General features: G+C 38.3%; 1 protein-coding gene across 11 annotated transcripts in view; it reads right to left on the bottom strand.

Annotated features, from left to right (window-relative positions):
• Positions 1–25,169, bottom strand: part of ZMYM2 (zinc finger MYM-type containing 2) — a 95,773-nt gene that overhangs the window by 5,410 nt on the left and 65,194 nt on the right. For all 11 annotated transcript variants that reach the window (XM_076328137.1, XM_076328138.1, XM_076328141.1 and 8 more), the window contains 11 exons: positions 23,120–23,292; positions 17,123–17,288; positions 16,145–16,179; positions 14,240–14,369; positions 13,958–14,073; positions 12,921–13,092; positions 11,106–11,213; positions 9,053–9,147; positions 7,760–7,928; positions 6,693–6,844; positions 150–264 (listed from right to left, as the gene is read on the bottom strand). In XM_076328137.1, the coding sequence (XP_076184252.1) occupies positions 150–264; positions 6,693–6,844; positions 7,760–7,928; positions 9,053–9,147; positions 11,106–11,213; positions 12,921–13,092; positions 13,958–14,073; positions 14,240–14,369; positions 16,145–16,179; positions 17,123–17,288; positions 23,120–23,292 (1,431 nt within the window). The remainder of the gene's footprint in view (positions 1–149; positions 265–6,692; positions 6,845–7,759; positions 7,929–9,052; positions 9,148–11,105; positions 11,214–12,920; positions 13,093–13,957; positions 14,074–14,239; positions 14,370–16,144; positions 16,180–17,122; positions 17,289–23,119; positions 23,293–25,169) is intronic.

The following is a 25,169-nucleotide window of genomic DNA, read 5'->3' on the forward strand; positions in this document are numbered from 1 at the left end:
GTACAGTCTTAACTGAACTCTCAGATGAGATATTTATGATTTTTAATCAATTACCATCACAATGCATAAAATATTTGTATATCTCTACATGCTTAAGAATACAGAACTATTAAGAGATGAAAAACATACATGAACAAAAAGAAAATTACCATCTGGAAGTATGCTTGGTTGCCAACTTCTAAGGATTTTATTTAATTCCTGTTCAAACGTCTGGTAGATTGGATCAATAAATATGTTGTCTTTTCGATTACTTCCATATAAATACTACAGGAGAGAGAGAGACACAGACAATATTTACAATTCCAGATTAGAACAAATCCTGTGCTATAGGGTTCTTTTTCAGTACAATGCTTGCACTTTTATAAAAAAAAATCTAAAAATAAAGCAATGACACTTTTCCAATATTTAGCAGTTAAAAGTTACCTCCAATATAGGTGCGTCGTAAATTTCTAACTGGGTATGAAACATAGACTAATTACAAGTCTAACATTTTTGTCTAAAATTTCTTGTGTGCAACATTGTGTCAGTGAATGGGGAGTCATTAAAAAAAACAATTAATTTATCTTTTCCTCCACCTAGGTCTTCAAAGAAAAAAACAAACACATTTAGCAAGAACCTGCCATTTTAAATGTGAACTCTGGACACTGACAAAAGCATCTTCAACACAGAAGTGGGAGCAAAAAGCCCCCATATATTTATGGTAATGATATGCAACAGTACAAGAAAAATCATAGGATGGTGCAAGGCGCCTGCCTATTCTGCAATCTAATTATCTTAACCCTCTTGACCTTACAGACAAACTCTTTTGAACCTTTACCAAGAATTAATGGCTGAGGGCTATGCTAGTATTTGACATTATCCTCTCTCGAGACATTTCTAAGAAACGGAGGATTGGCTTCTTAAATTTTCCACTTCAGTGTTATCTTTGCGTGAACAAGCCTGTTGTCAGTGAATACAATAAAAGTGACAGACAAAAAAAATGTACTCACTTCTGGAAATGGCATCTATTTCTGTACACATACTTGAAATAACATTAAACACAGCACTCATTCATACTAGGCATTTCAGTGTATCTTGACTTCCTTATCTTTGCACTTAGTTTTATAATAAGGGAAAATGAATGAATACACTTCCTAGAAGTCTTCAACACAACATCTTCATTTAGATAACTGTTTTAAACGACACGTTTAACTAATTCTTCAAAGCACAATATTCCCCAAAATGTGCTTATTTCTACATATATCAGTTTTGATTTTATAAAGCAATTCTAAACCAGACAATACAGCTTACTATAAGCTTCATGGGGTTTGCCCCTCTGTTCCCTTACACATTTCTCCTCCATGAATTTTCTTTTTCTCTGGTTTGCATTAAACACTCACACTGATCACTGGCAGTGAAACTGAAATCGAACTGAAAACTGGTTCAAAACCAATTCCCACACAAGCCTGTGAGAACTCAACTAAAAGTATTTCTGTTTCCTGGTTCAGAATAAGTGTTTGGCTAAACCCTGACATCCCCAGTAGAAACCTGTGAAGCACCCCAGACCATTAGCACCGCAGGGTCTACAGAAAAATGATGCCGTGTTGCAGTCTCCCCTGCTACACAATAACCAACATGCATCCGCAAACCTCCATTTCCACACCATAACGCTGTGCTCTGTTACTCTACAAACTCTGGAGGGGGCAGGATTAGCATAAGCAGTTTCCACCGGAGATGAGCTCTACTGAAACCACAGAGAGCAGGAAGGAACCCGACATCCTTCCGAGTCCCACAGTGGACAACAAGCTGAATCACTGCCTGCAGCACCTTCAGACAAGCATCTGCTAAGCTCCATCAGCCTGAATTTTGCCCAAGCAACCCATTATTACATGTGCAAAAAAACAAACAAACAAAAAAATCCCCAATCTATACTGGGACAAACAATGAAGGCCATGATGCAGCAGGGGAGCGAGACAGGCTAACACCCTCTTCTGGTTGAACCCTTTCCACTAGATGCACGCCTGACCATGCAATAACCTTTACTTTTAAGTATGATATTTTTCAGGACCAGTACTTCAGAGTTATCAAAACCATTATTGAACCATTTATGGCTGGAAGCAGAACAATTTCAGCTGCAAATGAACCTGAACTGAGAAAATGTACCAGTTTGACTCTAGGACTAGTTTGCTGGAACAGATTTTCCAAGTGCTTCCTTTAAGAAAAACTGTTATTTTACAAAGTCAAAAAAACAACTTAGAATCATAGAATAGTTTGAGTTGGAAGGGACCTTTAAAGGTCATCTAGTCCAACCCCCCGCAATGAACAGGGTCATCTTCAACTAGATCAGGTCGCTCAGAGCCCCGTCCAACCTGACCTGGAATGCTGCCAGGGATGGGGCATCCACCACCTCTCTGGGCAACCTGTGCCAGTGTTTCACCACCCTCAGCGTAAAAAAATTTCTTCCTTCTATCTAGTCTGAATCTAACCCCCTTTAGTTTAAAGCCATTCCCCCTTGTCCTGTCACAACAGGCCCTGCTAAAAAGTTTGCCACCATCTTTTTTTATAAGCCCCCTTTAAGTACTGAGAGGCTCCAAGAAGGTCTCCCCAAAGCCTTCTCTTCTCTTCTCTAGTCTGAACAGCCCCAACTCTCTCAGCCTTTCTTCATAGCAGAGGTCTTCCATCCCCCTGATCATTTTTGTGACCCGCCTCTGGACCCGCTCCAACAGGTCCGTGTCTTTCTTATGCTGAGGGCTCCAGAGCTGGATGCAGTGCTCCAGGTGGGGTCTCACCAGAGCAGAGTAGAGGGGCAGAATCCCCTCCCTCGACCTGCTGGCCACGCTTCTTTTGATGCAGTCCACAATACGACTGGCCTTCTGGGCTGCGAGTGCACATTGCTGGCTCATGTGCAGCTTTTCATCCACCAGTACCCCCAAGTCCTTCTCGGCAGGGCTGCTCTCAATCCCTTCATCCCCCAGCCTGTATTGATACCGGGGGTTGCCCCGACCAGACTAAGTGCAGGACCTTGCCCTTGGCCTTGTTAAACCTCATGAGGTTCACATGGGCCCACTTCTCGAGCTTGTCCAGGTCCCTCTGGATGGTATCCCGTCCCTCTGGCGTGTCAGCCGCACCACTCAGCTTGGTGTCATCTGCAAACTTGCTGGGGGTGCACTCGATCCCACTATGTCATTGATGAAGATATTAAACAGTACCGGTCCCAATACGGACCCCTGCAGGATGCCACTCGTCACCAATCTCCATCTGGACATGGAGCCGTTGACCACTACCCTCTGGATGCGACCATCTAACCAATTCCTCACCCACCAGACAGTCCACCCATCAAATCCATACCTCTCCAGATTAGAGAGAAGGATGTTGGGGGGAACCATGTCAAAGGCCTTACAGACGTCCAGATAGACGACATCTGTAGCCCTTCCCGTGTCCACTGATGTAGTCACTCCACCACAGAAGGCCACTAGGTTGGTCAGGCAGGACTTGCCCTTGGTGAAGCCATGCTGGCTGTCTCGAATCACCTCCCTGTCCTCCATGTGCCTTAGCATAGCTTCCAGGAGGATCTGTTCCATGATCTTCCCAGGCACAGACGTGAGACTGACTGGCCTGTAGTTCCCCGGGTCTTCCTTTTTGCCCTTTTGGAAACGGGGGTTATGTTTCCCCTTTTCCAGGCAGTGGGAACCTTCACCGGACTGCCACGACTTCTCAAATATGATGGATAGTGGCTTAGCAACTTCATCCACCAGTTCCTTCAGGACCTGCGGATGGATCTCATCAGGTCCCATGGACTTGTGCACCTTCAGGTGCCTTAGATGGTCTCAAACCTGATGTTCTCCCACAGTGGGCGGCTCTTCATTCTCCCACTCCCCACCTTTGCCTTCTGCGGCTTGGGCGGTGAGGCTCAAGCACTGGCTGGTGAAGACTGAGGCAAAAAGGTCATTGAGTACCTCCGCCTTCTCTGTGTCCCAGGTAACCAGGTCTCCCGTTTCGTTCTGGAGAGGGCCCACATTTTCCCTCATCTTCCTTTTATCCCCGACATACCTACAGAATCTTTTCTTGTTGCCCTTGATGTCCCTGGCCAGATTTAATTCTGTCAGGGCTTTAGCTTTCCTAACCTGATCCCTGGCTGCTCAGACAATTTCTCTGTATTCCTCCCAGGCTACCTGTCCTTGCTTCCACCCTCTGTAGGCTTCCTTTCTGTGTTTGAGTTTGTCCAGGAGCTCCTTGTTCAGCCATGCAGGCCTCTTGGAGTTTTTGCCTGACTTCCTCTTTGTTGGGATGCATCGCTCCTGAGCTTGGAGGAGGTGATCCTTGAATATTACCCAGCTTTCTTGGGGCCCTCTTCCCTCCAGGGCTTTGTCCCCTGTCACTCTACCATGCAGATCCCTGAAGAGGCCAAAGTCTGCTCTCCTGAAGTCCAGGGTAGCAAGCTTGCTGTGTGCCCTCCTCGGTGCCCTCAGCATCTTGAACTCCACCTTTTCATGGTCACTGCAGCCCAGGCTGCTCTTGAGCTTCACATTCCCCACCAGCCCCTCCTTGTTGGTGAGAATAAGGTCCAGCATAGCACCTCTCCTCGTTGGCTCCTCTACCACTTGGAGAAGGAAGTTATCATTGACGCATTCCAGGAACCTCCCGGATTGCTTATGCCAAGTTAAGACTTGGAAGACTCCTGAGCACTTCCCCTGTGCTCAAACCATATTACACCCAGGAGGAAAAGCTCCAATCTGAGCCCATAAATAGCCACAGTGGGTGCAGTAATTCTGGTGCAGGGGGAAAGTGCTTTTTTCCTAACCTATGGCTTCCACTTTCTCTTCCTTTGAAGAGAAACTTACTCTAAGTTAGCAAAATATTGCTGATCTTTGGCACAACTTTATCCTTAAATGGCATCAAACTCCTCTGAGCCCCTTCTGAGTTAAACAGAGCCAGTATCTTTTATGCAGTAGCAATTTATTATCTTTCAGGAGTACACGCATCAGAGTTGTCAGATGGAAAGAAGGACTAAGAAAATACTAGAAGCCAATGGAGTTCTGTTGCACATTGCAACAACTATGTTGCATTTAACGTACCACTAACTTGTTCAAATCTGTTTCTTCAGATGGGTAACACATACCCATATACAAACAATTTGCCATTAGCACACAGATGTTGGCTGCAGCCCTCGACAGCTCACACACTTACATGTTTCTGTCCCTCACTTGCTGTCTGCCTTTGTGAAATGCAAACTCTTCAGAATAAGGCACATCTTCCTATCAGTCTGAATAGCAGTGGCACAACTGGGCCAATGAAATGGCGCTGTTAACATCACCTGAATTAAATACTGGACACTAAGTATAAGCAATAATTACAGTAACATGACCACAAGTCGTTCCTCTAATGTTCCAGAGTTGTGTATGTGTATTAGGGCTCATGATAATTGTGTTGTGCCACACAAACTGGTGGTTTGGTTCTGATGAGCTAAAAAACAAAACCAAAAACGTTTTACATGTAACTAGCTTTCACAGTATACAAGATAGACAATGTCAAAGGCACAAAGAGAAAGGCGAAAAGAAGATATTAGTTGAGTTCCATTTTATAAACACATAGCTCTCTCTATGTATCTCTCTATGTATCAGCTTAATATGAGTATTTCCAATTCAACAGAAAGATACAGGAAGACAGTACATCATGCAAGTGCAGCGGCAGAAAGCTAGCTGAATTTGAAACACGCTTTGTAGCAATATCGACTAGAATGCCGAACAATGAATGCTCGCTTCTCCAACTTCAACCATGAGGGAAAGATATCAACTAACTCCTTAATTCTGCATACTCTCAATACAGAAAAATCAGTGGAGTATTATTTATTTTAAGATTTTGATTACAAGATTTGTTATTTGATTCACGTCCACCTTAAGTATAAAAAAAAGTTTAAGCAGGATTGCAAAGCCTGTGAACAGCTTGCTTTCCACACCATACGCATTTTTTATTGCTTTTTAACTTGAATGAAATTTTCTGTGTTCACAGCTCTGAACATGGCTTATTTTAACTATGATTTTTCTTATGTACCAAAAATTAAGACATCCTCTGCGTAAAAGATAAGCTGTGGAACAGCTTTTCTAATTATCTAGTGATGTATTATTGCCTTCGCATACGATACATCTAAACTCACTCCCTTTTGCTTTGAAATACAATGTAATTGCAATTTGGGGGCAGGGGTGTGTGTGTGCAAGACAGTAAATATAGCAGAATTTCCTCACTGCCCACAGTCTGCAATATTCAGTAAATTAGACTCTCCCAAAAAGACACTTCAAATAGCTTGTTTCCACTCTACACTAAGTAACTGAATTAGTAAAACCTTTACAGATTATTCCTTGTTTCATTCTGCTTTTACATTAAGACATCTTTGGCAAATAAAATGAAGCACAGCATTTGGAAAAATTATGTCATTTTAGACTGCAAATTCCTTGCTTTAACCCAGCAACAAGCTTAAAATTATTACAATATACCAGTTTACATTTGAGTTTTCAGGATGGGTCTGCAAACTCATTTTCTGTATAGACAGCTTTCTACAATGCGATTTACAGAGCAGCCTCTCTGTGTTCCAGATCATAGCCATTATATTAAGAATAGCTCCTAGCCAATAAATCCACATTATCTCCATTCTTCCACTGAAGTGGGTTAGAGTCAAATCAGCAGCTCTGCTTTCCATCTCTACAGCCTCTACTAACCTCCTGAATCCCAAGACACAGATAATAGATGCTGTCAGGTGCATAGTTCTCTCCATTTGGCCTTCGAATTTCATTGACAAAATGTGTCAACCCATAGTTTAACTCAGCTGAAGTATGTGATAATAGATCTTCCTTTAATTTCACAGACTTTGCTGTAAAATAAAGAAAAAAATGCTACATTATACAACAGTATTATTACACGCTGGGAGTGGGATGGGGTATTTTTGGACTGAAGAGCAGGAAACTGACTTGATGTCCTCTCCACTAACCAATGAATGAGTCTAAATGTACTAAGTAGTTCAAATGTTAGGTCTATATTAAAATAAACAAGGCTACTAGAGTAAAGTCTAGTTAACCAAATGCAGTATCACCCACTGATGAATGTACTGTCATGCACAGCTGAGGATGACACAGAAGTGGCCCAAGATGCTGAAGTGAACACAGTGCTGTAGAGGGAGACCTTCAGGGGAAATGGCAGTTTCCAAAGATCCAACAGCATAACGCAAGGGTGCTAAGATGCACGTGGGAGCTGAAGAACAGCAGGAGTAGCAGCAATCCCCCTTTTCCCTCACAGTACAAATGTACACACAGAGGAGCGTTACAGAAAGAGCAGCAAGGCTCCACAGGAGCGAAGGCCACCTCGTCTCAGAGCTCCACAGCCAGGTAATGCCAGCCTCAGATGAAGATCTCTTTCCAGGAAAAAGAGTAGGATGCCCCTCCCTTGCAATTTAGAAGTCCAGAAAAGGAGTGAATTCCAAGGCGAGTTAGAATATGAGGAAAAACAGGATGCAAACAAAAAAATCAAAATGGTCACGGAAAGTCAGAAGAGCCAGGAAGGCGCTGTCCTGGCTTGCACGAGAAGTGTGAGACCCAGCATTTTGAACCAAGTAGGGAAAACTAGGAAAAAAAAGAGTTTGGCAACTCTGTGGTAAAATAATCCCAGTCATTGTAGGATCATTAGGGACACGTGAAAACTTCTATTAAAAATTCCAGCTGAAAATCAGACGAGTACAGCAATTCTCCCTACCAAATAAGAATCTGGATGCCAAATTTTTGGAAATACTTACTTGATTTCAGTTCCTCTAATTCTGGAAGCTCTTCATCTAAATGCCGAGACTTTACCCAGTGCTTCCATGCATTTACACCATACGCGTATTTGAATGGAAAACTACACTCTGAGTTTTCAGAGCTGTCATCGTGAGACTGGTATTCTGACACTGCTTTCCTCTTCACCCCCTGCCATTGAAACACAGTGGTTAACACCGCCGACAGCCGCTGACACCAATAACACAGCAGCTGGGCAGAATAAGCAAGCTGCAGGCCAAATTACAAACTGAATGTTCAGTGTAAAGAAACACATGCTTCATTCAGTAGGTAGTTTCTGTGTTGAACATACTTCTAAGGACAGTATTTACTTAAGCTGACAGATGTTTCTAATTTGCCTTTCAAACTGGTTCCTAAAGCAGACAGAATAATTTTTGATAATGGAGTTACTGTATTGGTTATATCGTATTAAGCAACAAACACATGATGCACCAAATAGTTCAGTGGATTTATAGGATTTCATTGTGTTAATGTGCAGGAAGTTAAAGATGCTACAAATCTACGTCAGAAAGCTCAAAGTCATCAATGGAAAAGCCAGCATAATACCAACAGTTTAGACTCCAAGTTTAAAACTAGAAAGACACATTTATTCTTCGAAAGTTTTATTAGAAGTTGGCTGGTTTTTTTAAAGCTGCAATATCTACTGCAGCTATTGCAACAAAACCATTTCAGCTTTGTGTCAGGCACCAGAAACTATTTCCTGTTAAGTTTCCTTCCAAATAAAAGAATATGGCTAATTTATTTGCAATGTCTAAACTAAGATTTTTGACTGAAAATAAAATCTGGGAAAATTACAAGCAGGTAAGAACTTCTTTTTAAACTATTTTATATAGGAGATGTTATAGCTCCCATTATAAGCCATGGTAATGCCAACATTCTTCCATTTCACTATCAAATTAAACCATGACAACTTTGAACAAAGTAGAAGGTAGAAAAGCATTACTAAGAGTACAGTTAAGTACATACACAATAGTATACTACATCACAGTTCTACCAATGTGAAGCAAAAATGGGATCAGAATTTAGAAATCACACTCCTATTAAATCCAATAGTTAACTGCAACAGACATAGGAGTGAAATAGTTTTATTCTTTGAAATATATCAATTTACTTCATAAAGATAGGATATTAGGCATGAATAGGCAGTAACGCATTTTAGAGCAGTATGAGAACTGAAAAAAAACCAAACTGGCATATTTTTCCCCCACTTAAATTTTGTGCTTTTTTGATATTTTTTAATAGCATGACAAAATTACCTTCTTTTTGGACCGAGGCCTTGGCTGTTCCTCGTATTCTTCCCCAAAAACAGGAGGTAACAAAAACTCATTTTCTGTATCAAGCTCCTCAGTTGCTGAAAATACATTAACAGAAACTTATTTCTAAACATCTTTTGAATAATATTGGTTTGAAAAAAACAGTGAACCATATCAGCGTGCATTAACATAAGGGGTCCACAAAAGCCCACACATAAACATTACCAAAAGCACACGTATAAACATTTTGGTAAGAGGAAATAAACCTATTCTTACTTTGAAAGTAAGGAAAAGCTATCAAAATGTTTATTTCTAAATAAATTGTAAAGGACACAATGCTTAACGTTTTCAAGCACTATCTCAAGTCACTAAGGCAGCATTTCTTACTATGGACCCTTACACAATTTTTCCTGCCTAGGCAGTCTTTGGTATTAAGAAGTTTAAGTTATGGTGAGAATGAGCACCTGTGAGTGGAAAAAATACAAGTTAACTTGCTACATGCACTTTGGTTCGTGTATTTCCATAATTTCTGTTGAAGTTTTATATTTTACATAGCACGTTATACTTGGTTAAAAACATTAAGAATCAGAATGTAAACTCTTTCAGAGAAACTGGTTTTAGTCTGTATTTATACAAGTGGTGGAGGACTAGCTCATGATGGATATTACCGTAATTTCAGTAAACAGATATATGGTAATATGTCAAAATACTATTTACTTAACATTTCAGGCAATATTTCACTCCATTTCAGGCAACACAGCGGAATGAGACAACCTATGAATGGATTTAATGTTGCAAGTTCCACCTTTATTTACTTTACTGAGGATGGTTCAACCCTCAAACAATGTCTTCATTCAAAACTGAATGCTCTTCTGATAGTTAGTCTGATTTCACCACCTTACTACTCAAGACACCATTCAAACTGGTCCAGATGAAACAGCACTCACATGCAAAGATTTAAGAACTCTGTCCCAGGCTAAACACCAGTCCTTCTCCTGCTACCTCAAAGAATCTTCTCTCAGAAGCACTTCAGTGTAATCAATATCTATTACAAACTGCTATTATTTACTATTCCACTTTGATTATTTTTTTCTTTCATGGTTTTTCTTTCTCATGTACCAAACCTTACTTACAAAGAGGGTTAAAAAATCTAGTATGCATCTGGCTAATAAAATTCCTAAGACTAAGGTCAGACTAACCCCTAGACTTGATCTTTGGATTAGACATGCATCAAACTGAGAAACCCAGTCTCAGCATCTAGTGCAGATATCTATGGCATGAGGCAAAAGGAGACTTTCAAGATCAGACACAGAAGCTATCCAGGGGAGGTATAAGAGTTTTATGTCCAAGAGAAGCTATGTCAAAGGAGACACTAGCTACAGCCAGGAGCTTTCTTGGATCTTGGATTGAGTAGGACACGGTATAAGGAAACAGACACTGTTGCCTGCATTCTGTAGAGTGGTAGAAATTTTAATACATAAAACCAAGACCTTCTTTCAAGAAAGGTCTCAAAGTAGTGATTTCCCTGCTAATCCAAATAACGCTACCTTTTTCAAATACAGGTATGGACATTAACAAGATACTAAAAGGTAACACAAGTGATGTGCAGCATACCAGCTTGCAATTTTCTAACAAACTTGAGTGGGAAATTTGCCCTTCTGTCATTTCTGCTCTAAACCACCATTTCCCACGGAAATACCCGGTGACTGAAGAATGCATTCATTATTGTTTTCCATGACACATACCATCTGAGTCTTTGAGCCTTCAAAATAGCTTTCCTACGTCCATGTCTAAAACCAAGTGATGCAGCCAAGTTCATTTGTGAAAGGTTAATTCCCCCTTTTCTTTGCATTGTTTCAAATACTGTATTTAGAAAGATGGAGGAACTAATTCACAAGTCCCCAGGCTTGCAAAGACATGGCAAAGTTTTACCTAACAGTCAGTCATGTGGATCTTGCAATCAAATAAAGCTCCTCTGAGAGGACGATGAAACAAAGTACAATGGTTGCCCACAATGCCCACTTCACAATATTTATTAAAATGACAGAAAAAATACCTCTTGGAAAGTCTATTTCAATATCAAGGTCTGGTTCATATGGAACATCAGGCAAGCTTGTCCGTGCCTCTGTTTCCGAGTTTAGTAGATTTGACTCAACTATCACACCTGTCAAAAAAAAAAAAAAAGAAAGGAAAAACTCTCCTTATTTTAACCAACACATTAGTCAAAACAGGACAGATTTAGAATATTAGAAGCTGTTGGTTCTAAAGCTGCTTGTCTGCTCATCACCATCCTAGGTTTTGTTGTTCTTGGGATCTCAGATTTACTTCTCCAATCTGATTTCCTTCAAACAGAAAAGATACTTACTAGCCCATCTGTCCTCCTTCATTAAGACAAGTCAGCAAGGCACGTGTATAGAAAATCAAATACTGGCAAATCTGGATCATATCAACCAATCACCGAACTCAAACAAGCTCGACAAACCTAACTATCTATTTTTCTACATGATTCTGCCCGCAACAGAACAGACTTTCAAGTCTGTGAAAGAGATCCTACAAAAGCAAACAAGGCAGGCAGGCAGAGAGAAACAAAAGCTTGACCTCTTTCCAACTTCTGACAAAGACAGATTTCTCCGAATTCAGTTCTCTGCAAACAAGCAAGCTCTGATCTCATACATCTACCCATTCAGCTAGCTGCACTTCACAAAAGAGAGCAAGGAACTACAAATGACAACCTTGCGGCACTACCAGAAATGTCCAGCTTTAGTGGAGGAATGGCAACAGTCTGGAAAACAATAAGCCTTCTGGGACTGCAGTACCACTGGCCTCCTACATACCAGGCCCAAAGCATAAGTTCATATCATTTATCAACATCCTTTGAGACATCTGTTGAAACAGCTTGGGGGAAAAAAAAAAAAAACCACCAAAATTTCACTTGAGTAATGGAAAAACCTTAAAAATCTAGTTTTTGGAAGAGAAGGCAAATTCTCCTGGGAAGATACAGAAGAGACAAGGATTTTGGCAGGCAAAGCTGGGAAAGAGGGGCAAAGAGGTATGTGCACTACAAAAATATCATTACAGGATATGCGGGGTTTTTTGATCTTCAGCTGTAAAGTTGTCCCAGACAGTTCTCTCCTTTTAGATGAGCTGGTGGGATGACAAGCCATTTCAGCATCGCAACCCCAATGATCTATCAGCTGATGCATTACTATCCCCAAAGAGATGATACTTGCAGGTCAGGATCAATCTAGAGCGAAAGCATCATTAGGTCACCCGGTTTTGTTGATCACAGTTCCACTTGTGAAACGTGTTTCTCTTAGTTTTAACACTTCCCCACACCCAACATAAAATATGCCTAGTAACGTGTTACTACAAAGAGATCAGACCCCTGTCATATCCCACCTTGTTCAGAGAAAGTTGTGTTCACACCTGTAAGACAAAGCTACGGAGATCACTTTCCCTAAACTTTTGACTTGAGTTTTTCTGGGAGAAAGAATGGATTGGTTTTGGCTTGTTTTGAGTTATGCTGAGAAGAAAACGTGTGTGCAAGCCTGGATGACTGCTTGCCATCAGCCAGGGAGCTGGTGCAAGCAAAGGGAATGCCTACGTTTTTAAAGACAAATATCTGGTTCAGCACACCGAAGTCACACAACAGACTTCAGAAAGTTTTCTGTATTTCAAATGTGCTAAAATGATCTTTAAAAATATTTAAATAATTAAGATTTTAACTTAATATAAGGACTCAATAATAGCACTGTTGTACTCAAAGAATCTTCCCCTAAAATAAAAAAAACCCAAACCTTCTCTTGATTCACACACACCCACACATACACCCCAGCACTCCAAAGAGTCAAAAACTCAGCAGGAAACTCACTGGCCACATCAGAAGCTTCAGCTTTTCCATCCTGTTCAGGTACCATCCCTGATAAGTTCAGCAGCTCAGTTTCCAGAGGATTTGAGGGCACTTTTCCCCTCAGCTCTTCTACTGCTGCAAGGATTTTCTCACTGCTATCCAGAGTAGTGGGCAAGAAAACTGGAACTGGCACCTGTGCAGACAGGGAGGAAGAGATAATTAGAAAAGAAAAGAAAAAATGCTGCAACAAAGCATCAACAGCAGTCAACACAGAAACAAACTCTACACCCCTATTCTAAAACACGGAGTTAATACCAATTAGAAACATATCACTTCAGCGTGGGCTAACAAAAAAATGTTGACAGGTTAAAAAAATTCAATGTAATTGACTGAGAACAGAAGGGAAAGCAGGAAAGGGTACAGAAAAAAATTAAATATGACAAAATATAGTGGGTCAAAGTAAGAACAGAAGGGACTTTGGAGCTTCAAAGCTGTCTGACTGTAACTTCACACTAACAGTTTGGACAAATCAGCATCCTGTTTTAGTGGCTTGCTTATGAAACACAGAATTTTAGGAATTCAGGGGTTGTTTTTTTTCCCACCATTTGGATGAGATTCGATACGTAAGTGATAACAAATTTAACTTCGAGTTATTTTCTTTTGCTGGCACAAGGTTTGGGTTTGTTTTTTTTTTTTTCTTTCTTCTGTTTATCCCACTCTGCCATCCCTCTCCAACACAATCTTTCAGTTTACCCATTACCAGAACAAATCTTGCTGTTTAATGTTTATTCAGCAAAGACAAAAGTATCACTCAGAATTGTTCCTAGAAAGTTCAGCAGCACAAAACTTTAACACTTAAAGCAGGCAGATAAGTCCTAAAGAACAATCAGGAAATTATGTGCCACTGTCAGATTTCTAATGCTTTTTCAATAAATAGTGCCGCAGCATCCTGCAATCCTTTAGATGGACCAGAATGCGAACTGTCAACAATACAAAGTGGTCCCACACATGCAGGTGAATGGATGCCAATTTAAAAATGAAGCTGAAGTCTCACTTACAGGAACAGGAACCGCTGTAGGAACAGGAACATTTTGACTATACATATTCATAGGCACCGGAACATAGACAGGTACAGGAATAGGCACTGGGACATACTCTTTTTTCCAATCATCTTCTATTAAAAGAAAAAAGAAAAAGGCAAACACTGCCAGGTACTTAAATATATTTTACACCTGCAGTTTAGGGAAAAAAATCAGAATATTTGCAATATGTTCCAAGGCAGTAACAGTTAAAAATATCTGCAATGAAGAAATGAGTAGTTCCAGTACAGTTCAAGTTACCTGTCTGACAAGATTTTGTCTGCATATGAGGTTTACAGTATGTGGCTTTTGTCATTGTCAAAGGCTTGCAAAGAACTGCTTTGTTCTTCATTTCTCTGTTAGGTGTCGGAGAAGGTGGTGGTGCTGAGCCCTACAGACAAGCAAATAAAAGAGAACATGCCGTTACACCACACTGATTTCAACACAAAGTTCTTGATTTAATGTATCAGTTGATACTTTTCATATATGAGATACTGAAAAGAAAGCTCACAACAGCATAACACAACAGCACCAACTATTATTCTTTAATTGCAAACTATTCTACATTTCTAGTAATGAGCTGCCACTGCCAGGAATGTATAGTTGTATTTTGCTCAGTCAGGGCTAGCACTTTGATTAACAACTTCTGGCTCATTTTCCTTTCCTTTTTTTTAATTTAAGATACTCTTAAGATATTCATTTTTATATTCTTGTTTAAATGAAAGTGCAATTTAAGCTATTCTATAACTTAAAAAATAATTTTAGCTGTAAAAAGAATTCACTATAAGTAGCATAAAAAACTTCTGGCTCAAGGTCTAACCTTCTTGAACTACGCTATAATCCAAAGACCACATTTTTTAAAAAAATGTATTTCTAAATAAAGTATCTCTAAACAATTTTTTACTACCTAAAGTATGAACTTCGAGCTCCCCCTGCTGGCTCTACAATAATGACAACAAATACTTGGGAACATCACATAATGCTCAAACTGCACCAAACTGCAGTCAACAGGTAAAAAACCTCTTGTTCCAGACATGTTTTTTGTCCCCTAGCACCTGTTTTAGAACCTGATTTAAGAAACAGACTGTCACTTTTATTTGGTCATATGTAGTAAGACTAGTCCCACATATCCTTTTAAATATGGAAAGTCAAGTCATAAGAACAGCAGTAGACTTTATTTAACAGGCGTACACTTTCTAAAATATTAAAAAAAATACTGTATCACACATAGGTTTTATATGATCTTTAAAAATTTATGGACTGAACTAACATCATTAAATACGAAGCATTAGATGTTTTTAACATGACAGTTTCGCTTGTCTGATGTCTCTAGTTACCCAAGCAATCTTATTTTCTGTGTTTTTCATTATTGCATTTTATAATGCCATCAAAATACTTTCACTTAAATCTAAGATTTACCTTACAGAAGCCTATTTGCATTAAAAAGGTGAGTCAATTTTTTCATGGAAAAATAGGCAGTTCTGAGATCTTCCACATGACAAACAAATCAAAACAAAACTACGTTTCAAAATACACTAAGCTAACTGAAAAAAATATTATTAATAATACTTTTGACAAGCTGACAAAAAAATATAACTCAAAACGAAGGCTGCTGCTCCACCAATGATCCCCACCCTCCCAGACAGTGATCCTGCAAAAGGTTACACTTCCCTACTCTGTCACCTGCAGCAAAGTCAATCAGACCTTGAGCACCAATTATTCTACTCTTGGGAATTATAATTTAAGATCTGAAGCTTTATTTTCAGCTTTTCAAAGCTGAGATACAACCTTAATATTCTAATCGACCAGTGAAATTCTCTTCCCTTTTTACACTCAATAAATACACTGAATCAGTCTAAACACATGAATAAGATACACAGTTTGTGGATTAACTTTTAGACAACGCTTTCATGCACTATAGATGTAAAATACAAGGCTGATGATTTGGTTTTCCCAAAGACATTGAAAAGACAAAATATGAACACTTAAAAATTTATTTTCAACTACTGATGTGAAAAAGACTAAAAAAACTCCACAAATTTAGCTTAGTTTCATTCAAAGATACTAATTTTTTGGTTTTTAATAGCATCCCTTTAAGTCACCGGGATCTCACATTTTAAATACATCTAATTATATTACATATGTGTGTTAAATATATATACTTACTGTTATTTTTGTTCGGGGGGTTTGACAGCCCTGATCTAAAAATGTAAGAAAACATTTTTAGATTTTTTTTCCCCTTTTTTAGAATCAAAGCAAATTTCAGTAAGCAACTCAGACAACATCTATCATCAGGATAACATTAAATTAACAGCACTGATTAGTACTGTATCACAGGTGAGAACTGCACGCAACACTTCTCATTCATAGGCACCTCACTACTCTGGCATTGAACCTTACACAAAGGCAAACGCTAAATCAATGCTCCATCCAGATGTGAATATAGTCTCTTTCAGAAAAGTAAATACCAAAGTGTTCAAATATGAAAATGGCCATACAATGAACTTGTGTTGCTATAATTACATTAATTAAAAAGCTGATTTATTTGAACTTTGCCTGACTTGCCATTTAAACCACGTCAACATGCATTGAGCCCCCATCAGCAAATTTACACAGTACCTATTGCCAAAAGGAAGAAAAAAGGCAACGCATTCCTCTTATCTAGATACTTTCATTCCATTCTCATTTAGTTTCCATGTATTTCCTTTTAATTCCATTTAATTTATTTCTTTTCTCATTCCTAGTGCATTTATCTGCTCTCTGTGACCAAAACACATTTTGAAAAGAAGTGTTTCCACAGAGCAAGTAATGACAAACTGGAGCACAATGAAAGAGGAAAACATTTTCTGTCCCCATGATGATACAACACTAAAATTATGCTTAACCTAAAAAGTTTTTTTTTTTTTAATGTGATTACAAAACTGTTTGATTACCTGACAATGTTTCAGCTCTCAAAAAAGCAATAAAATAAAGAGCTAAGATAAAAAATAGCAAGCAGCTCAATGATGCCTCTGATGATAAAATAAAAAAAGGGTAATCTCTAACACAGTTTATTACAACAAAGAAATAATTCATGCAGCTTTAAATTTTTCATTTAAAGGAAGCATCTTGTTTGCCATTTAGCAGCCATAAAGCAGCACATACCATACTGTAAGTTCTCAGGTCCTTTTTGGGTTGCCAGATTCGGTTCATTTTGTTGACAGTAGAAACGGAGCAAACAGTGCTGATCACAAAAGTGTTTCATTTCGCCACGCCACTGCACTTTCTCTTTGAGAGTTCCTTGAGACTTACAACAGTCACATCGTGCAGCCTTAATGCAAAGGAAGATTTTGACATTTTTAAACAAGCCTTGGAAAAAAATTATTTCTACATTTTTAAAGATCACGTTTTTAAGAGTACTGAAGAATCATTACTGCTACACAGTTAAGTCTCGCTCACTTAGGCTCTATGACAGTTGCACTACCTTCTAACCTGTGTATAACAGGCACATCTGTCACTTTATTTTCAATTGTTTGCTGGGGGTTAACACCCAGAATCTGCTTTGTTTCACTAAGACCTTAAAAATTGTTCACTTCCAGACAGTCAGCAAAAAATGAATTTTATGCATCAATTTTAATTAATTCCACTGAAGCATTCTGCAAAACAAGAGCAGAAAGTGACTGAGAATCCTTAATGACTCTCTTGAACCGAGGACAAGTAGAGTTGTTCTTTTCCCCCCAAAGTTTGGTGGTTTTTTTGTATTAAGTCACAAACAGAATCACTTCTCTAGGTATCAAATCAGAGCCCTTTAGTGTAAATAACTTTTATATTTTCTTTGTTTTTGTCAACAATTTTAGATTCCAATTATTTAGTTCAAAATTTCTCTATGATTTATAAACAATAGCTCTCAAACTAAAGATGCTTCCACAAAATCTAGTTAGCACGTAACTTGAAACTCAAAACTTTGTTCTTCTGTATCCCTAGCTAAACTTTTAAGTAATATATCTTTCACCAGCCTACATGATAATTTTGTAAGGCATCACTAAGACAGACATTGTTTTTCTCCAAAATAGATTCCATTGAATTTAATCAGCCATACTATAAATTATTATCTGAACAGCGGTAGCCCCAGTTTCAGATCTTCAAGTAAGCAAAGAGTTGTTTGCGCTACTGCTCCCCTTGATATTGCTTGCAACCTCCACCCTAAAGCAGTTCTTAAAAAAATAAAAGCTCTATGGATGCTCCGGAATCCAAAATAAGTCAACCTAATAATATAGCCAGGAGAGGAAGAGGGAAGTTATGATAATATGCAACATAAAACATTAATACGTAAAACCATACACAACATTGCAGTTATGCACAAGGCTCTGATGCTTAAAAAAAAAAAAAGTCCAACTGTAGTTCTTGCAACTCCAAGAAAGTATGAACAGGTCAGTTAGTTCAAATTTAAAAAGTAATTAAATGTTGAGTTCCTTCTCTGTACTTGAACAGTCCAACACCATCCTCTGGTAATGCAGGAAATTCAGCTTTCAGTTGTAATTTTCAACTATTTAAGATGATACATCAAGAGACTCAATTCTAACAGTATAACCAGCTTTAAATTGGGAGCAATTGAAGCTGTGGCTTCAGGATCACCTCACACTAAGTGCCAGGTGCTCCTGGACAGGCAGGTACTTCTTTTCCCCCTCCTCTGTGCAGGTGTCAGCAGTAGTGCTTCTGCACCTGCAGGGTACGCAAGGTCAGGGACCTTACAGCACTGCATTACCCTCATCCTCCCTCAATTTTTGTTACATTTGCCACTTCGACTTTCTGCTGACACTGATCCACAGTTCATTTTGCAGCAGAGATGTTCTCAGTGGGACAAAAGAGCAAGTAAGTTGTATTCTTGGAAGGGAGTCGGGGAAGAAGATGAAGTGTGGAGTGTTGCCAAAATAGCCTATATTTATCAGTTCAGGGAAACTGTGAATTCACACCTTCAATCCAAAGCCACCAAAAGGCTGAAATACCAGTAGAAAAAAAACTATGTATAATTCACTCTAATTTTAAATCTCAAGCCCATCTAACACTGATTAAGAATGACAGCTGACCCATGTAGAGAAAAAGCCCACCTATTCTATCCTGCTGCATACTGCTTGACTATCAAAGCACCACTTTCTGCTCAATTTTCTCTCTCCTTCAAAGAAAGAAAAAGGTGACAAATCTTGTCAAATGCAGCAACTACAGCCTTCCTGCAACTGTTTTCTCCCTCCCCTGGTTCTGCTCTTTCGTTTAGGCCTTTGAGTAAGTGTATTATTGTCTCTCCTGGGCTGCTACTAAGGTATTTAGGTGCAAAAAATTTTGGTTTGTTTCCACATGGAAATTAATATTCCTTAGCAAGCCCAAGATTCCTTTATAAGGATGCTTCACTTCTCACTTCTCACCCCTACCTTTGCTACACCATAATTCTACCATTTCCATAATCATGCTTGCTGTCAATACTATAGTGCATGGAAGGGTGTAAAGTTTCCAACTACCTGCTTGCTCTTCCCACTTCCCTGACCATGGAATTAATTGATAGCGAAAGTGTGAATTCATGATTTTCTGCTTTTTCCTTCCTTCCCCTTTCCATTTGTTTTCATTTGGGATACTGGCACTATATGTTAACTGAATCTCCAGAATACCTGCCTTCAAGTCTGCTCTATCTCTGTGTTTCCAAAAAGTCCATCTATACTCTCTGTGCTCCAATTGCACATAACTCCTTTGCTACTCATGACTGCTTTTTGGTCCAATTCTTTTCCCAGGTCCAACCTTCAATATGTTCAAATGGGCATGGTGATTATTACAAATCACTAATGTTTGCCCCAAACTTGGTTTAAAACCAAAGTTTTCACACGTGGGGCTTTTATTTACATTTTTAATCCTCCAATAACCTGTTTCTAAGTGTTCTCCCATGGTTTGGACTGGTATTAATTTGACTTAATCTCAGCTGTCTATTCCGAGTTCAATCCACAATAAATAGGAAGCAAGAGTTGTTTCCAGAGAGTGAGTGATTATAAGAGAAAGGAGATCAACTGTTCTGAAACAGTACCTACTTGAAATTGAGATGCCTAACTATACAACAGCTAAATTCGGACAAGAGAAATTCCACCAGGTTGTCTTGCTGCCTTTACCATTTAGATTAATGCTGGCTCCGTTGTTTCAAATTTTACTACTGTTGACAACCATTGCTATCTGAGCTCACCAGTCACAATAATTTTTCTATGCCTTAGACTGTAGTTCCCCACCTCCTACTTAGTCTTTGCTGAAGACACCTGACCTCCACTGAATACACAGTCATCACCATACATGCTCAGTCCAATCAATACTCCACTGTAGCCTTGAATGACCTGTAAGCACACTTCAGCTGTAGTATTTTTGGCAATGTTTCAAAATGTATATTTAAAGAAACAGATTTCTGTGCTGTTCTCAGAACTGCATACTCTTTTTTGAGGTACTTTCAATGCTCTAGTATAAGTAACATCAAATGATTGAAACTGTCATCAAACATCAGGCTACTAAAATATTTACATTGAAATTTCCCAGGCATTTTTCAGATTGACATCCAAACCATGGCATGCAATTGAAGTTTACAGGAGGAGCTCTAATAACTTAAGGAGCTAACCTCAAGACACCAAAAATTTTACCTCTCGTCTTAGAGGTGCATGGACACCATACAGTAGAAGTTTCCTCAGAACTTGGCACCAACTGGTAACTGTAGCTGTCACCCAACAGATGATTAGGACTGAACTATTCTTTCACATTTCAATCCCTCATATTAGGTTTGAAGAACACTTCTATAGAAGTCTGATGTGCTTATAATACTTCTAGATAACAGTCTGTTGTGCTTCTACCACTACTACCTTCTGGCTTTTTGAGAAGAGAATTTTGGCATTCAGGGAAGCTCTCCCATAATATAATTATTTTTAAAAGTTAAGATGTTTTCCAGATAACACTACATGAGAAAGATATGTCCATAAAAAAAAGTAGACAAAGAAGATGGAGACAAACACTTGTTTAATGAACACAATGCTGGTGTTAAAACATTACTAGGTTATTACTACTTATTTCTCTTCATGTATACATTCATTGAAACTCCAAAATAACACTGGACATTGCATAAATGAGACAAAGCTCATACATATGTAACTGTTCTTTTAAGAAGCTAACAGACAAAACAGCAAATGAAGTACAAATTCGGGGAGGGGTCCATATCTATTCTGTCTTCCTATATTTTGATCATTATCTATTTATGGCTAGGTAAGAACATCAGCTAACAATGCACTACCAAATCTAAGATATCTGGAGTGAATTTTATAAAAGAGGGAGAAGTTACCAGCAAGGATTTAAACAAAAAAAAAAAAAAAAGACAATTTTAGCAAAACACACTATTTCCCAAAACCTATTACATGTCTTCCCCATGTAATAAATCCCAAACCTTTATAACCAGAACTGAATTAGGCAAAGGCTTTACGAAGTATTTGGAAAAAATGACAATCAACAATTCAACATCATGTAACACTAGTTCCACTAGCAAGCGTAAGATTCAAAAAGTAAAAATATCTAACACTTCAGTATCATCAAAAGTATCAAAAGTCACTAGTTACCAGCAAGTCTGTTTAGATTAAATTGCCTTTTCATGGCATCATGTCTAACTCTCCTGTACCACAGTACCAAAAGCATTTCTTAACCAGACTTAATGGGCCAATTAAGTTATTATTGCCTTATCCCACAGATCAGAAGGATAACCTGAAGTCAGAGTTTTCAAGTGGTTCTCAAACCAGAATCAGAGTACAAGCTTCCATAGAAGTTTATGTACATGAAACTAGTTTGGTATGCACACCCCCAGACTATATTCTTCGCTGAATCACCAAGAGATTTCTAAAGCACACCAAAGCTTTATTAAGTTCTCTGTCAGAAGGCACTTTTTACGCAGGGATAAATTTCACCCCATACCCGAAGTTTTAAGGCATAGAGATTAAATATTGTTGTATGAAGTTAACATTTTAGTAAGTTTAAGAACTTTGCAGCCAAGCTTCGTCACCCTATTTTCACATGAGACAGAAGAAACACATTCTGGTCTTCAGTAGTTTTCCTTTCAGGAATGTCTAACAGGACCCTACATACATTATTCAAAATAAAGACTTTACAATGTTTGGCTGTAACATTTCTGGAACCAGCCATTCCAAAATATCAGGTATGTCTTCAGATTCAGTTCTTTTATGGTAGGTAGATCATCTTGAATTACAGGACTTGTATTTAGCCCTCTAACATTTCAAGCTTTTTATTGCCTTCCAGGCTGTGTACAGAGTTTTGGTAAGGTGATGAATTTTGTACCGTCTTTTTTGCAATTGCATCCACAAGTGTAGTTCTTGTTTTGATATTATCAGTGTAGCTTTCCAGGATGTTCACACCAGAGATCAAATATTTTATCCATGGTACTAATCGCAGGTTAAACCCAGTCCAATTTCACCTTTATTTCTTTCAAAAAAAATGAAAACAAAAAACCTCTTAACGTGAACTCTTTGCTGGTTGTGCTTCACAATGTAGTTAAGCTTCCAGAGATTTAGAAATAGATGCCATCTGTTTGATTTAAACTTTTATTAGAAATCCATTTGGTCTTGCTTTTCCCTTTGGCATCCTTTCCACTGGGAAATACTGAACAATCAAAGCCTCTGCAGTTCAAACTGTGGGAGAAGGGAAAAGGCAAAAAAGGAGGCAAAAACAGGAACAAGAAAAACTCTGCTAACCTAGTTTATCGTCAGTCAATTCAAGGTATCATCCAGCTGCTATCAACAGTGTTTTCAACATTCTGAATACACATTTAAGAAGTTCTGACAAGAAAAATATGGTATCAATTGAGGAGAAAAAAATCGGAATTGTAAAGTAACAAATATACATAGTAGTTTCTTGTTTTTCTGTAACTCAAGACTTCCTTGCCAAATGAATTAATAAAATCAGATGGTAGAAATGCTGCTCTAAGATCTAAGAAAACTCAAATGATGAAATCAATACATTTGCTTATTGTGTAGCAAATGCTTTGCTGAAGTAAGCCATATTTGCTGCACAGTCCTTGAGATATCCTCACATGTGCATTTTTGGTTTTTTTAACTGTGGAGCTCTCGTCAAAAATTCTGAGTTACTTGCCTTGTAGTACCAGTCCTGAAATTTTTTACAGCACTCTTCACTGCAGAAATCTCTCACTACACCATCAAGTTCCTTAGTTGCTCCCTTTTTGCACAGCTGTGAGCAGTAATTACAAGTAACACATCTCAGTCCTAACCGTCTTGCAAAGTCTTGTTTATATAGCAGCTTGCAGCCTGGAAACAGATTTTAAACATTAGGAACAGAGTAATTTTTACAGAGAGATATCACAGTTAAGAGTTAAATATTGAAAATTAAATGAATACAACAACAGCTAACAATTGGGGCTTCAGACAAATTCAGGTTGCATAATAGACTATATTTCAAGACATTTTTACGTGAATACCTTTCCTGCACAACTCTACGGTTTCATCTGATGTCTGCATCAGTTTCAAAACACTACGCTTGAATCTGTGCTTATCAAATCCCTGAATAAACAGTCAGAAAAAATACATAATTTTCTTTTCATATAGACCCATGCAAAAGCATTGACTTGGAATTACGTTGCTCAGTTACACATCCTCAGAATGCTAGATATCCAGGCAACGACAAGCAGAATTTTTAAGCTAGACAACACTATCCACTAAAACAATACCTATCTTCAAGGATCAACTTATTTCTATTACTGCTTTCACTCATATTAATACAACAAACCACTTAAGACAACTCATTAATTTTTAAGACCACTAACAGGTACAAGATGACCTAAGAACTGAGGAGGTTTTTTAACAAATGTAACTATAAAGTAAGCAATGATCAGTACTGAGAATAATTATGCGATGATAGGAGTTTACATACGAAATTTGTGTAGGATTTGTATGTAATGAATCTTTTATTTTTTCTTTTCACATCAGGTGGTTTGGTTTTTTTTTTGCATTTGCTATGCAGTCATAATTTCAAGGTTGCCGTAATGAGAGCTTTATTCTTCAATAATCTGATCCTCCCTCAAGCAAATTAGAAAAGACATCCTAACATATTAAATGCATTAAAAGATGAATACTGTACCTATTACATAGGCTATTTTGAGAATGTAATGTATTTAAACTACCTCAAATCTAGTGTCTATTCAGCTGATGCCTAAATCATATACCATATATCTCTGTAATTGTGCTAATTTTACAGAAAAGAACAGTATGAGAAGATGAAGTAACTGTTTATACTAAACACTGGAGGGACAAGGTAACATCTACACAGACCTTTAATCTAAGGTACTGTACCTGTTTTTATGATCTCCCAAATATCACAGTACCACTAAGACCAGAACTCAAGTCTTCCAAAATGCCCACTCTGTTAGGGCATATAGTCTAACACATGCAGATTTCTGTACTTCTGGTAAGTTATGAAACTCAATATGTAACATACATGGCTGCACTTTCTCTGGCATACAGAATATAAAATTACTATAATGTATTCAGTAATTTCAATTAGTGACTTGTGCTGTTGTCTATTGGGTAGAATTTCTTATGTGTGAAACTGAGATACTATTTTAAAATCACTAAAAGCACAAGAATACAAGTGGAAGCTGCAGCAGACAGCATCTTCCAAAAACAAAAGGTTATTGAGGAATTTTAACTTGCAATGCTACAAGCTTTGCTAACAAGTTAAATTTGCTAGCAATGTCAAAACAAGACAATTATAGAATATCATACAAACAAGACACTGTAGGTAATAACTGTGTTTTAAACTGTTTTGTTTTTTGGGTTTTTTTAGTTATATGTCTGATTCTTTAACAACAGAATAAAGACAATTACTAACACACAAAACAGGCAGTACAGATGGAAAGTGCCAAATCAAGCAATCATCCTTACAGTGCAACTAATTCGGATGTTAAATACACTGCTCTGAAGGAAATAATAATCCTGAAGATACCAGTGTATGCAAGCTATTTGCTAAAAGTACCCATTAAAGCACTGAAAATTTCTTGCCAGTATTTTTTCCTGCTGGCTGTATCTCTCATTATTGTATGGGGCAGACTCTTTCCACTTCTTTACAATTCCAGAGATAGCTCAGCACCACAATGCATCCTCCTCTTCAGCTGTGCCTTGGAAGAGCC

The sequence above is a fragment of the Aptenodytes patagonicus genome, chromosome 1 (assembly GCF_965638725.1).
Source record: "Aptenodytes patagonicus chromosome 1, bAptPat1.pri.cur, whole genome shotgun sequence".
Taxonomy (NCBI): Eukaryota; Metazoa; Chordata; class Aves; order Sphenisciformes; family Spheniscidae; genus Aptenodytes; species Aptenodytes patagonicus.